The sequence below is a fragment of the Ahaetulla prasina genome, chromosome 4, assembly GCF_028640845.1.
Source record: "Ahaetulla prasina isolate Xishuangbanna chromosome 4, ASM2864084v1, whole genome shotgun sequence".
In the NCBI taxonomy this organism is placed as follows: domain Eukaryota; kingdom Metazoa; phylum Chordata; class Lepidosauria; order Squamata; family Colubridae; genus Ahaetulla; species Ahaetulla prasina.
This window is the reverse complement of record NC_080542.1, coordinates 117,891,424-117,903,971: the sequence shown is the minus strand read 5'-3', so window position 1 is coordinate 117,903,971 and position 12,548 is coordinate 117,891,424. Positions and strand designations below refer to the sequence as shown.

At 37.9% G+C, this 12,548-nt stretch overlaps 1 protein-coding gene across 1 annotated transcript in view; it reads right to left on the bottom strand.

Annotated features, from left to right (window-relative positions):
* The window catches only part of PIP4K2A (phosphatidylinositol-5-phosphate 4-kinase type 2 alpha), a 79,068-nt gene that overhangs the window by 17,855 nt on the left and 48,665 nt on the right, over positions 1-12,548 (bottom strand). Inside the window, exons 4-5 of the mRNA XM_058181162.1 lie at positions 11,632-11,784; positions 2,179-2,325 (exon numbers count right to left, since the gene is read on the bottom strand). Coding sequence (XP_058037145.1) covers positions 2,179-2,325; positions 11,632-11,784 — 300 coding nt within the window. The remainder of the gene's footprint in view (positions 1-2,178; positions 2,326-11,631; positions 11,785-12,548) is intronic.

Here is a 12,548-nt window from a genome sequence, read left to right as displayed (position 1 = left end):
AGGCCCATGTGATTTGGAGAATTTGGAGATTTGGTGATTTGGAGAATAGCATACACTGCCTTGGGAAGAGAGCCTAGTGTGCCCAGTCTAGGGACAGACTGATTGTGCCTTGCCAGCTGTGGGAGGAAGATGGTGAAAGCATGTGGGTACCACAGAGGCTCTGTACTATGGCTAGCCATGGCTTAATCCCATGGGAATTGAGAAAAAACACATGGTGGCAGTGCCGACAGTGTCAGGGCTGAAGTGGAAGCCCAGAGGTGGCGGCTGTCAGCTTATACCACTAAAGACCCGGGCCTCTACTTCAGTCCCACTACTGCCACAACAGCCAAAAGGGCAGAGCTGGGAGGGAGATTGGCAGATGGGATGAACTGAAGTGCTCCACTAGTCATAAGTGCAGACTGACTAACAAGCACCTGAATTTTGATTATGTGATTGCAGGGTCTCTGCAATGGATGTAACTTTGGAGACTGGGCCTAAGAATCATTTGTTCAGTGCAGCCATAACTTCAAAGAGTTTCTGAATGAACAGTCATTACTCAAGGAACAACTGTGGTCAAATAATCAAGAGCATGAGGGTATGCAGAAAAGATGCAGGTAAGGAAGGAAGAGTGTGTGGGCGCTGAGGTTGGGGAAAGTGAGCAATGGCGTGAAAGTGGTTGGGGAAAGTGAGCAATGGTGTGAAAGTGGCTGGTGTGGCACGAGTGGAAAAGGGCTGGAAAAGAGTGTGTGGGTGGGGGACACTTACCCCTTCCCTGCTGGCTTCCCCACTGACATTCTAGGTAAGTAATAGGGAGAGATACAAATGGTGACCATATGATCTCAGGTACTACAATTGGTAGTAAGTGTAAGGGCAAACCAGTTGCTAAGCACCCAGATAGCAATCATGACCACAGGGGTGCTGGGACAGCTGGAACTCTTGAGGACTGATCGTAACCAACATTTGTTCAATGCCATTGTAACTTTGAACGGTTGCTGAATAAATTGTTGTGGGATATCCTAGTTTTCCTCTGGGAACTTTCACTAGTAAATTCTAGGCCACATCTAATGAAATGGCTTTGATTTCCACTTGAATAATATTTATACGTCCAAGAGCTAAAATCTTAAGACTGTTATTCATGGTTGATGGAGGGACAGAAATTTTTACTGAAGTGAGAAAATGGCACACTTTCACATCCAAGGATGTGAAATAAACTTGATAGTGACTTTTTGAACACCCAGCTAAATTGTTAATTATGATATTTCTAAAAGAACATTGACAAATAAAACATTGATAATTTACATTCTAGAAACTGAGCTATCACATTCTATAGCCTGCAGTTATACCAGTCTCTCTTAGCAAATCTGAGAATCTTTAAAAAAAATTATATGGGAAAATACAATATTTTCTTTTGCTAGTACAGCATGTATCAACTGCTTCAAATAAAATACTGTGAAGTCAATCAATCTCATGTGTAAGGGTTTTTTTTTTCTTAGCCATCTCACTTCCTAACCCTAAGCCTAAGGAAATGAAGCAGGATATGGTAAACCAATTTGAACCAATCAGACTTCAAACAACAACTGCATAATCACCTCTTTATCCACTCAGAGGAAGTAAGATCAATGGGGCTTACTTCCCAGTAAATGGATATAGGACTGCCATTTAAAATATATTTTAGAGGTGACAAAAATAGAAATGGCTTAGTATGGCTTTTTAGTCATTTGCTAAAATAGTTTAAATATTAAATGATGCAGGATACTGCTTTAATCTATTGAAGTACTTCTATTCATTACTGGGGGGAAAAAATCTGTGTGCAGAACACAGCTGCCTACAAAATGCATTAAGGATGAAATAGCCTCTTCAGCTATTTTTTTTAACCTTTCAAATGGCTTTGATTGAAAGCATTAGCACAGCTACTTTAGCTAGCATTTCTCTGCCTAGTCACCACAACACACATTATGTTATTTTCATAAAAGGTTTTGTTGGATAAGCTGCAAATGTTATTTTAATAAACACATCTCAAAAATATCATTTGTTGAAATGTTTTAATGCACTGTAATTACTAGCTTTAAAATATCTAATAGAATTGTCCCTCCCGCCCCTCCCTCCCTTCCTTCCTTCCTTCCTTCCTTTTTTCCTTCCTTCCTTCCTTCCTTGACTATTTACAGAATTACTGTAATGCCATAGAAAAAAAGTGCTTACCTTTAAATCGTATTTTCTATAAACAGATAAACGATGGCTGAATACATTTCTTGTAACAATCATGTACACTTCAATTCCATCAACAGTAAGCCGGTACATGCCCAAAAATTGTGGAAGTAGTGTGTTCCCATGACATTCCACTATAAACTACAATGACATTTTTTAAAAAAAGGAATATTAGATGTTATTACATATTTTTCTTACAGATACTTAAAGTGATATCAAACCAGACAAGTAAATTACAAATGAAAAATTGTATTATCAAGAAATAGTTAAAATAAGCGTTTTTGAAATATCTACGTCCTTTAATTACTGATGGCATTTGCATGATGTAAATTGCACAGAATTAAACATTCAATAAGGCTGTGACAGGTGAACTTGCAAAATCTTTAATTTTATTTCAATGTGTTTGATTTCTATAAGCATTTGGAATCCACACAACATATCAATTTTCTTATTTTATTTATTTATTTTGTCACAACAATATATGTAACTATCATACAGATAGGTTATATAGTATATAAAGGTATAAGCATATATATATATATATATATATATATATATATATATATATATACATATATATATATATATATATATATATATATATATGTTTAGGTCTTTGGTTATTCGGGTTTTCTCCCGCGTAAAATTGGAAGTGTCTTGGAGACGTTTCGACGAAGTCTCATTTGTCATCTTCAGGCTTCAGCTTCGTGCTTCTGGGAGCAATGTGTGATTGCAGCTGTTTCTTCCTTTTTAACTGCTAGTGGGGGTTTGAACTGTTTGGGTGGGAGCTTGGCTGTGCTCTGATTGGATGGGGGTTTTTTTGTGCTCTAATTGGCTGGGGGTGTGTCCTGTTTGGGTGAGGGCTTGGTTGTGCTCAGATTAGTCTGAGTTGCAGGGGAATCAGAAAACAAATATATATATAGGAAGAAGAAAAGAAAAACAATAGGACAGGAACGGTAGGCATGTTTGTGCGCTTATGCACGCCCCTTATGGTCCTCTTAGGAATGGGGTGAGGTCAATAGTAGAAAGTTTTGGTTAAAGCTTTTAGGATTATGAGAAGAGACCACAGAGTCAGGTAAAGTATTCCAAGCACTGATGATTCTGTTACAGAAGTCATATTTTCTGCAATCTAGATTAAAGCGGTTGACATTAAGTTTAAATCTATTGGTTGCTCTTGTATTATTGCAATTAAAGCTGAAGTAGTCTTTGACAGGAAGGACATTACAATAGATGATTCTATGAGTTAAACTTAGGTCTTGTCGAAGGCGACAGAGTTCCAAGTTTTCCAAGCCCAGGATTTCAAGTCTAGTGGGATAAGGTATTTTGTTGTTTACAGAGGAATGGAGAACTCTTCTTGTAAAATATTTCTGGACACGTTCAATTGTATTGATGTCAGAGATATGGTGAGGGTTCCAAACAGGTGAGCTGTATTCTAGAATTGGTCTAGCAAATGTTTTATATGCTCTGGTTAGTAGTGTAGTGTTTTTGGAAAAGAAGCTACGCAAGATTAGGTTTACAACTCTTAGAGCCTTTTTTGCTATGTATTTGCAGTGGGCTTTGGCACTTAGATCATTTGACATGAAAACTCCAAGGTCTTTAACGGGATGGGGTCATCTGTAAGGTAATGTCCACCAAGCGAGTACTTAGTGTTTGGGTTCTTTTTTCCTATATGTAAGACTGAGCATTTGCTGGTTGAGATTTGGAGTTGCCAAGTTTTAGACCAAGCGGTTAGATGATCAAGGTCTTTTTGAATGATAGATGTATTATCAGTGGTGTTAAATAGTTTGACATCGTCAGCAAAGAGAACACAATTACTTGAGATATGGTCACAAAGATCATTAATGTATAGTATGAAGAGTGTTGGTCCAAGGACGCTGCCTTGAGGAACGCCACTCTTGACAGGAACAGGATTTGATAGAGCATTGCCAATTTTGACCACTTGTTGTCTGTTAGACAGAAAAGCAGATATCCATTTGTGAAGGGGTCCTGAAATGCCGTAGGATTTTAGTTTTAGAATAAGTTTATCGTATACTACTGAGTCAAAAGCTTTGCAGAAGTCTATATAGATTGCATCTATTGTTTTGCCTTGATCGAGATTTGTAGTCCATATGTTTTTACAGTGGAGAAGTTGTAAGTTGCATGATAATTTTTTCCTGAAACCAAATTGTTTATTGGAGAGTAGGTTGTTTGCTTCTAAGTGTGAGGTAATGGATTGGTTGATGATTGATTCCATGACTTTGTAGGTGACGCAGCATAGAGAGATTGGTCTATAGTTTTTGACTGAGCTGGGGTCTCCTTTTTTGAAGATAGGGATGACTGTGGCCAGTGACCAAAGTTTGGGAAGGGAACTGGTAGTGAAAACTTTATCAAAGATTATGCTTAGGGGTTCTGCTATATTAGTGGAAAGTTTTTTTAAGAAGTAGGCACATAGTCCATCGGGTCCAATAGATAGCGATGGTTTTATGTTATGAAGAGCTTTTCCAACATTTTCTTCTGTGAAGTCTATATGAGTTAAGTCATCATGTTCATTGCTGGTACGATTGTGGAATGTCAGATATGTGTCATCGCTCTTAACAAAAACTGAGCCAAAGAATATGTTGAAGAGGTTGGCTTTAACTGTTTCGTCATTGCATTCTTTGTTGTTAGAATCTTTTAGTGGTGGGATGGATCTTATGTCCTTAAGTTTATTGTTAACAAAATTATAAAAGGCACGATTGGAATTTGTGCGCAGAAGGTCCTCTTCTTGTTTGGTGTGGTAATTTGTGCATTCAGTTTTTATTTGGTTGCATATATTTCTGTAGCGGTTTTTGAAATTTGCTACAAAGCCTTTTTTGTTTCTTTTCCAGAGGGATTTTTTTTTGATTGAAGCTTTTTTATTGATACGGGTAGTTTGCTTTTCCTGATCATGGTTGTCATTTGTGGTACATATAGTTTAATGACTCTATTGATTTCAAGTAGGAAAACTCTATAGTGGTCTTCAGCAGTTATGCAGTTTGCAAACAGATTTTGCAAATCTACTACTAGTTCTCACCCCAAATCTGTACCTCTTGATTAAACAGTTCACTTGAAGCAGTAGAAACTATGTACTTTCATTTCTAAGATTTCAGCATTCTCTCACAAAAAAGAGGTCCTCCTTGGAGCCTGCCACTTGCAGATATATGAGAGCTCTATACATACATACATACATTCATACTATATGTGTGTGTGTGTGTATAAAGATAATAAATCAGTGGCGGGTTGCTACCGGGTGAACCGGTAGCGATGGCAGCAGGAGGCTCTGCCCACCTGCCCAGACGCTTCTGCGCATGCTCAGAAGCATTGCGCGCATGTGTGAGCATGTGAGTGCACCCAAGAGCGAAATGGTCGCGATGGGATATGAAACCCACTACTGCTATAGATATACAGCAATTTTAGTGCTACGGAAATGTACTAAATATATGAATTATTTGGTTTTCGGTTATTCAAGATTAGTTTTCAAAAAATTTATAAAGCTAATATTTTATTTTCAGGAGAACATATTCTTAAAATGAAATTACTGAAGTACAGTACAGAAAAACACCTAGTTCTGCATTAACTATAAAATGTGGATGCCTTGACATTATATGAATTAATTTTTCAAAAATAATTATCATAATAAATACAATGTATCTGAAGGCAATCCCAGTTCTGAATCATTGTCTTCTTAATTCAGGATAATCACAAAATATGAATGGAAGCATACAGAGGAACAAGCTTCGGGAGGTATAAAAAAATTGAAGTATACCCAACATAATAAAATGTTTGATGTAATACATTAAGTAAGGTTTGTCAGGTGCAAGGAACCAAAACCATTAGTTGCATTGACCAAAGCAGCTTCTTTAATGTTGATCACCAATTTACAAGAATCTCAATTTCTTTGGAAATAGCAGATAAAGGCATCAAGTCTCGCTTCTTTTATTTCTTCCCACAGAGTAATTCCATGCTGGAATGACATTTTACTGCCCTATCTCCTTTAGTCTGTGATTTCAACATATCTTAGGGCTCACATAAAACTACACTGCTGCTAATAAATTGTTGCTTTTGATTAATTTCATAAGCATGAGAATGACGCTAAATAAATTTGGCCTGATGCCATTTTCCGTGGTTTGTAAATGCATTATAAACAGATCTATCTATCAGCAATAAAAGTACATATGCACATTTTAATTCAGTAGATTAATTTGCGCTCCTGATTATCTCATGAGACTAAGACTAGTAGGCAAGGGCACTTAAACACCAATTCTTTCTTCTTGTAATGAATTTAGTAGCAGTGATTAAGTAGTGAATAATCCTTTCTATTATACCCAAATGAAGCTTCCATTTTGTATTCTTATGCAGCAGTAAGACTCTAAGACAACTGAACTTTATAGTTCAATGAATATAACAACTTTTAAATAAGACATTTTTCAGATTAGCTTTCACATTTTTAATATTCGTCCTTTTTTTCTAACCAAGGCTACACTTTGAAATTACTGAAATGTTAAATTCTCAACTGTGAAACTATTGTGTACTCTTTCACCAATACTTTGAGCAAGAACATAAATGTGATTTAGAACATGAACTGAGAATCAACTGAAATTGGCCTAATTAAACTAAAGCTAGGTTGCAAGCATAGGTTACAATACTGCTTATTTTAGTTCATCTTATCAAATATATCAATTATAATACAATCTGGTGGCCATTTCTTATATGTAATGTGTTTTTTTTTGTGGGGAGAATCTTATCAGCTTATTAGAGAAGCTTACGTTCTTCTTCATTTATTCTATACAGAGCTCTCAATTTGTCACCTTTTGGTTAATTTTGATTTCTTTAGATAAGATTGCAATTATTTTAATTAGAAAACATGTAATCAACTTAGAAAACAGCACGTGTTACGGTATTATCAAGAGATAATGTCAAAATCTGTTTTACACTAATGGAAGAAAAGTAAACTTGATGTGGCTGTTGAAAATGAGTAAATTTTGCCAAATTGATTACTTTAGCCAAAGTATCCCTCCTATGTTCACTGTGGACAATGTAAAAAATATAAAGCATTCTAGTATGATGCTTTATGTTTATATTCTAATAAATATTATTAGGTGTGGTAATACCAGTACAGCGCTATTGCTGCTGGACAAAAAGGCTGTTTTCACAAAAAGTTGTCACTATCCCAAGATCATTTCATAGTAGTGAAATCCATCACTATCATCTGAAATTGTACTAAAAGCCACTTGAAACGTCTTTGTAATGAAAAAAACAGGCTTTATCTGCATTAGCTTTTAATTTATAACATCACTGTTTTTATATTATTTGTATCACTATTGATAAAGTCCAATAACTTATCATCTTGCCAGCCAGCTTGTCACTGCTGATCAAATCTTTACTTTATAACAATAATTGTCTCCACTGACTTTGTTCTCTGGGATTTTGATCACTTCAATAAATTCCAATTTAATTATGAACAGAGTATCCAGCTATAGTTTTGTCAAAAGAAATGAATTTTTCATTTGGATTTGAAATTTTAAGTATATTCTAAAATTTTACAAGTTCATACAGAGTGAATAAAAATTGAATTATATAAAACTGAAATGCATATCTGAATTTTTATTCCCACAGTATAAAATCCTAACCTATAATGCTTTATGTGAGAATAACACTTAAAAAATAGAACAGATTCTGTCAGTTTTAGAAGAGGATTCTACAGCAAGGGCCTGGAGCAGTTCTTTCACATTCATATTAATCATTGGTACAGTTTAATTAGACCATTTTCTAACTAGCTTTGAGAAAACTTTTTCACAAAACTTTTAGACTAGACTATCAACTATGAAGGTATTTAAAGGTGCTATTATTCAGAAGATGTAGAAATGTGAATTATTTTGGTTCTGTCATAGGATAAATTAAAATAAACATGCAATTTCATTATCTAGTCCAGGGGTGTCAAACTTGATTTCATCAGGGTTTAGTGGTGGGTTGCTCCCAGTTCGCTCCAGTTCTGGAGAGCCGGTAGTAAGAATCTGCTGGCATTCGGAGAACCGGTACTAATGGCTGGCTGGCCACGCCCCCGAACCGGTTCCCCGATCATCAGAGGTTTGTTTTTTTTTACTTTTAAAAGCATCTTTTCTTCAGCCGAAAAAAGGCTTTTAAAAGTACAAAAAAAACCTCTGATGATCGCGCGGCTGAGCAGGGATCATCAGAACCCTTTAAAAGTTTTTTTTTTTTAACAACCTCTTTGGCTGAACAGGTTGTTAAAAAAAAGGTTTTAAAAGACTCCTCTGGCAATCCCGAGTTAAGAGGTTTTGGGCTGCTATTAGGCAACTTCAGCTGGGATCTTCAGAGGAGCCTTTTAAAATCTTTTTTTCCTCTGGCCCACCCAATCCCCCCTCCCCACTTACATAAGATCCTTTCGGGCTCACTTTCCTTCGGCTTCTCCAATCAGTTGCATCAGCTGCAACTGAATTTGCCTGCCTGCCTGCCTGCAATCCATCTCCTCAGTGCCTTTGCTGGCTGAAGAACTCTGGGAGTTGAAGTCCACAAACCTTAAAGTTACTTAGGTTGGAGACCCCTGATCTAAAAAATATAAATAAAATAAAATAATAAAATATTTGTGCAGCTTTCTGAGATTTGGTGTGTTTCTGTAGTGTTTCACTCTAACTACATAAACACACAGAACCTCACAAAGCTATATGTGGCATTTTGTATGTGTGTGTGTGAGTCAGTTGTGTTGTTATGTGTGTGTAAAGTGTGAAAGTTGGTATTTGAGCTTTTTGTGGCTGCGTGAAGTTCCTGCTTGTTGCAGGGGCCATTTTGGGTGAAATGCAGCTGCTTTTACATTGTGTGTGAGTCTGTTGTGGTGTATGTGTGTGTGTGTCCCTTCGCAAGGACTTAGAGGCAGCTCCTCTGAGGAAAAGAGGAGGTGGCGAAGCTCTGGCTGTCCCCCAGGAGAAATCGCCCTGTCACTGCAGCATTGATCATGTGACTGTGTGGGCGTGGCCAGCTTGATGTTATTCACAGCAAGGTGTCGCCCCACCTTGCCCTGAGTGACTTCAAGTTGGCTACGCCCACTCAGTCACATGACCATCAAACTATGCCCACATAATTAGCCATGCCCACAGAACTGGTAGTAAAAAATTTTGGAACCCACCCCTGTCAGGGTTATGTTTGACTTTGGAGGGGCTGGGGGGGGCATGGCCAGCTTGACAACACTCCTGTCAGGGGCACCTGTGGTGGCTTGGGAGGGGTTGGGGGGGATCCCCCTGCAGTCCTCTGTCAGTGAAAACAGAGCTCGGGAGGGGTACGCATGGCCCTCCTAAGCTCTGTTTTCACTAGCAGAGGCACTGCGAGCCAGTCCTTCGCTGTTTCCCGGGCATCCCACGTGGGCCAGATCTAAGCACCCCACGGGGAAGCCAGATCTGGCTCACAGGCCCTGAATTTGACACACCTGATCTAGACCAGGGTCCCCAATCCCCGGCCCCACTACAGGGGCCCAGGGATTGTGATGTGTTCAAAACCAGGCTGCAGGGGAAATGAGCATGGGTGTATGCATGAAGCTCCAATTGCATGAGCGGAAGGAAGGCAGTTCTGCTAATGGAGCTTCAGAAGCGAGCACAAGCATCCACAAGTGCCCTGTTCGCGCAAGTGGAGCTTTGCGCATGAGCTCAAATACCCTCCGCTCGTGTGTAAAGTTCTATTTGTGCATTTGGAAGACATACATGCACGCCACTCGCACAAATAAAGCTATGTATGCATGCATGCTCCTGCCACTCACACACACCCTGCACCAGGCCAGGCTGCCAAGCTGAAAAGATTGGGACCACTGATCTAGACAGTGGTAGCCAGGTCTTTTGTCATCTGAGTCAATAGATGGCATCAGACTTATGATGTGCAAAATTGGCTGTTTTAGGAAAATCCAAACTTAACATGATACAAAGAGAAAATATTTGTTTATTTCTTTTTTTATCCTTAATTAGAAACATATCCTTCACAATCATGGCTAATATGGCTCTCTGCATTACTTCTTTTTGGATATGCATATAGATAGTCACTTTCTTACAACTAGTCGCTTAAAACCATTTGAATTTGCCATAGACTTAAAAAATGTTTCTTGAAAACATTCTCAAAGTCCCCTCTCAAATTACATAAGCACATTTTGACACTTGGCAACCAGCTTGCATTTATGACAGGTTGCAGCATTAACCGCAATTTGCCATTTTTTTTGCCAATTTCTAACACACTAAATATAGTCAGCTAAAATGCAGAGATCTGTAAATCTAATTTCCACTACAGGTTTGAACCCAATACAATAACAGCTGACTGACTGCATGTGAAAAATCCTGATGAAGGATGAAATACAGCAGTGGTGTCAAACTCAGTTTCATTAAGGGCCACATCAGGGTTTGTTTTTCACTTTTGGAGGCCAGGTGGGCATGGTTGGGGTGGACATGGCCAGCTCGATATCACTCATTCCCCCAGCCCTACCACAGGTGCCCCTGACATGAGTGACATTGAGCTGGCCACATGATGACCCAGGGTGGGGGACCCCTGGTGTAGATGAGAGGTATCAAATTCAAGGCCCGCAGGCTGGATCCCGCCATGGGATGCTTTGATTTGGTCCATGGAGCTGTCCTGGAAACAGTAAAAGGACCGACTAGCAGTGCCTCTGCCAGCAAAAACAGACCTAGGGAGGATTGCACATGGCCTTCCTGAGCTCCATTTTTGCTGGCAGAGGATGCAGGGGGCCATTATGGGCAAAAACAGCCCAGGAGAGCCACACGCGGCCCTCCTGACCTCCATTTTTGCTGGCAGAAGCACTGCGGACCACTCTTTCGTTTTTTCAAGACTGGCCCTGAGGGCCAGATCTAAGCACCCCGCGGACTGGATGTGGTCCAAGGGCCTTGAGTTTGACACCCCTGAAATACAATGTCACCTGATGTTCACTGTATCTTCTCCTAAGCCTAATTCCATTTGCAAGTTTTGGAATGCACTTCACATCCTCACCCAGCCTGCCCAAAGTCAATATGTGAAGATTTTATTCTTGCGTCTGATCAGATAATTGTCAATATAATTTTTCCTCCTTCTAAACCTTTAATCATTGTAATAACAGAAGAATGTATAATTTCTATTTTAATGGGGTAATTTTAACAAATGCTTGCTAAGAAACACTCAGTATATCTTTTCAACTACTATACAAGAAGCCAACATCAGTAAATAAATGCATAACAGTTATTCAGCATAGATTCATTTTAATACAGAATAAGGGTAAAATTTTAACAAAACTTCTAGAGGATTTTAAAGGATTTTTTAAAAACCATGGGTGTTACAACATGCAACAAATGACAAATTCAAGAAAAATAAATCTAAGTTGCAATGCCCATTTTTTAAGACATTACACAAAAATTTAATCAATGAAGTGTAATTACAACTATCTCATTCTCAAAGCAAATAATGAATTACCTGGTGGTATTTCTTCAGTATATTGTGCATTTCTGCCACATCTTCACTTGTTATAGTTTTGATGACATATCTTTTGTCATAAGAGCTGTGGAATCGGGCACCACTCCGAGCTGGAGAATCATTAGCAAGTGGACAACTTCTTGTCAGAGAATTCTGTCATATTAATTAAAAATAGTATCAGAACTAGAAATTAATATAATTAATCAATAAAATGTCTAACTGGACTTGCGATACTCAAACATTACTTGGATTCTATAAGAAACTTGCAAAAAGATCAGAGTCGAAAATCAATTAATAGTTTTGTGACTTTTGTAAATAGATTTATGACGCTTTTAAAGAAAACAGGGTAATTAAACAGTACGAGAAACAAAAAGAAAACATTTCATTAACTGTAACTTGAGGGTATATTGTTGCTGAAAGAGAAAGTTTTCAGTAGAAAAAAGCTTAGAGAGGGAAGGAAAGTTTCCAAAAGCATAAAGTTTCCAATATCTGTCTCATATTTTGATACTTTTGCAGGTTCATTTTGAAAAGGAATATGTTGGAGCCATCTAATTTAATTTAATTTAATTTAAATTGACCGTGCTTTGTCTTGATCTTCATGCTTAAAAGTTAGGAGAAGAGAAGCAGTTTATGTTTGTAATTGGAACTAAAATCAAACTTCATTTTCTGAATTGTTTTTCAATTTCATACCACATATACAATTTAATACAAAGAATTAATACCTATTTGAGAAAAAAGAGGAATACACATGAAACATGCTAGTCTGCCATCCAGTAGGCTGCTAACAATAATAAGAAGCCTATCCCTCTTCACACATACAATACAAACTGAAATTTAACATTTATTCTTCTGTAAACAGAAAAAGCAATTGATAGATGAATAAATGCAGGCTTTCTATAAGACAAAAGTTTCCATAT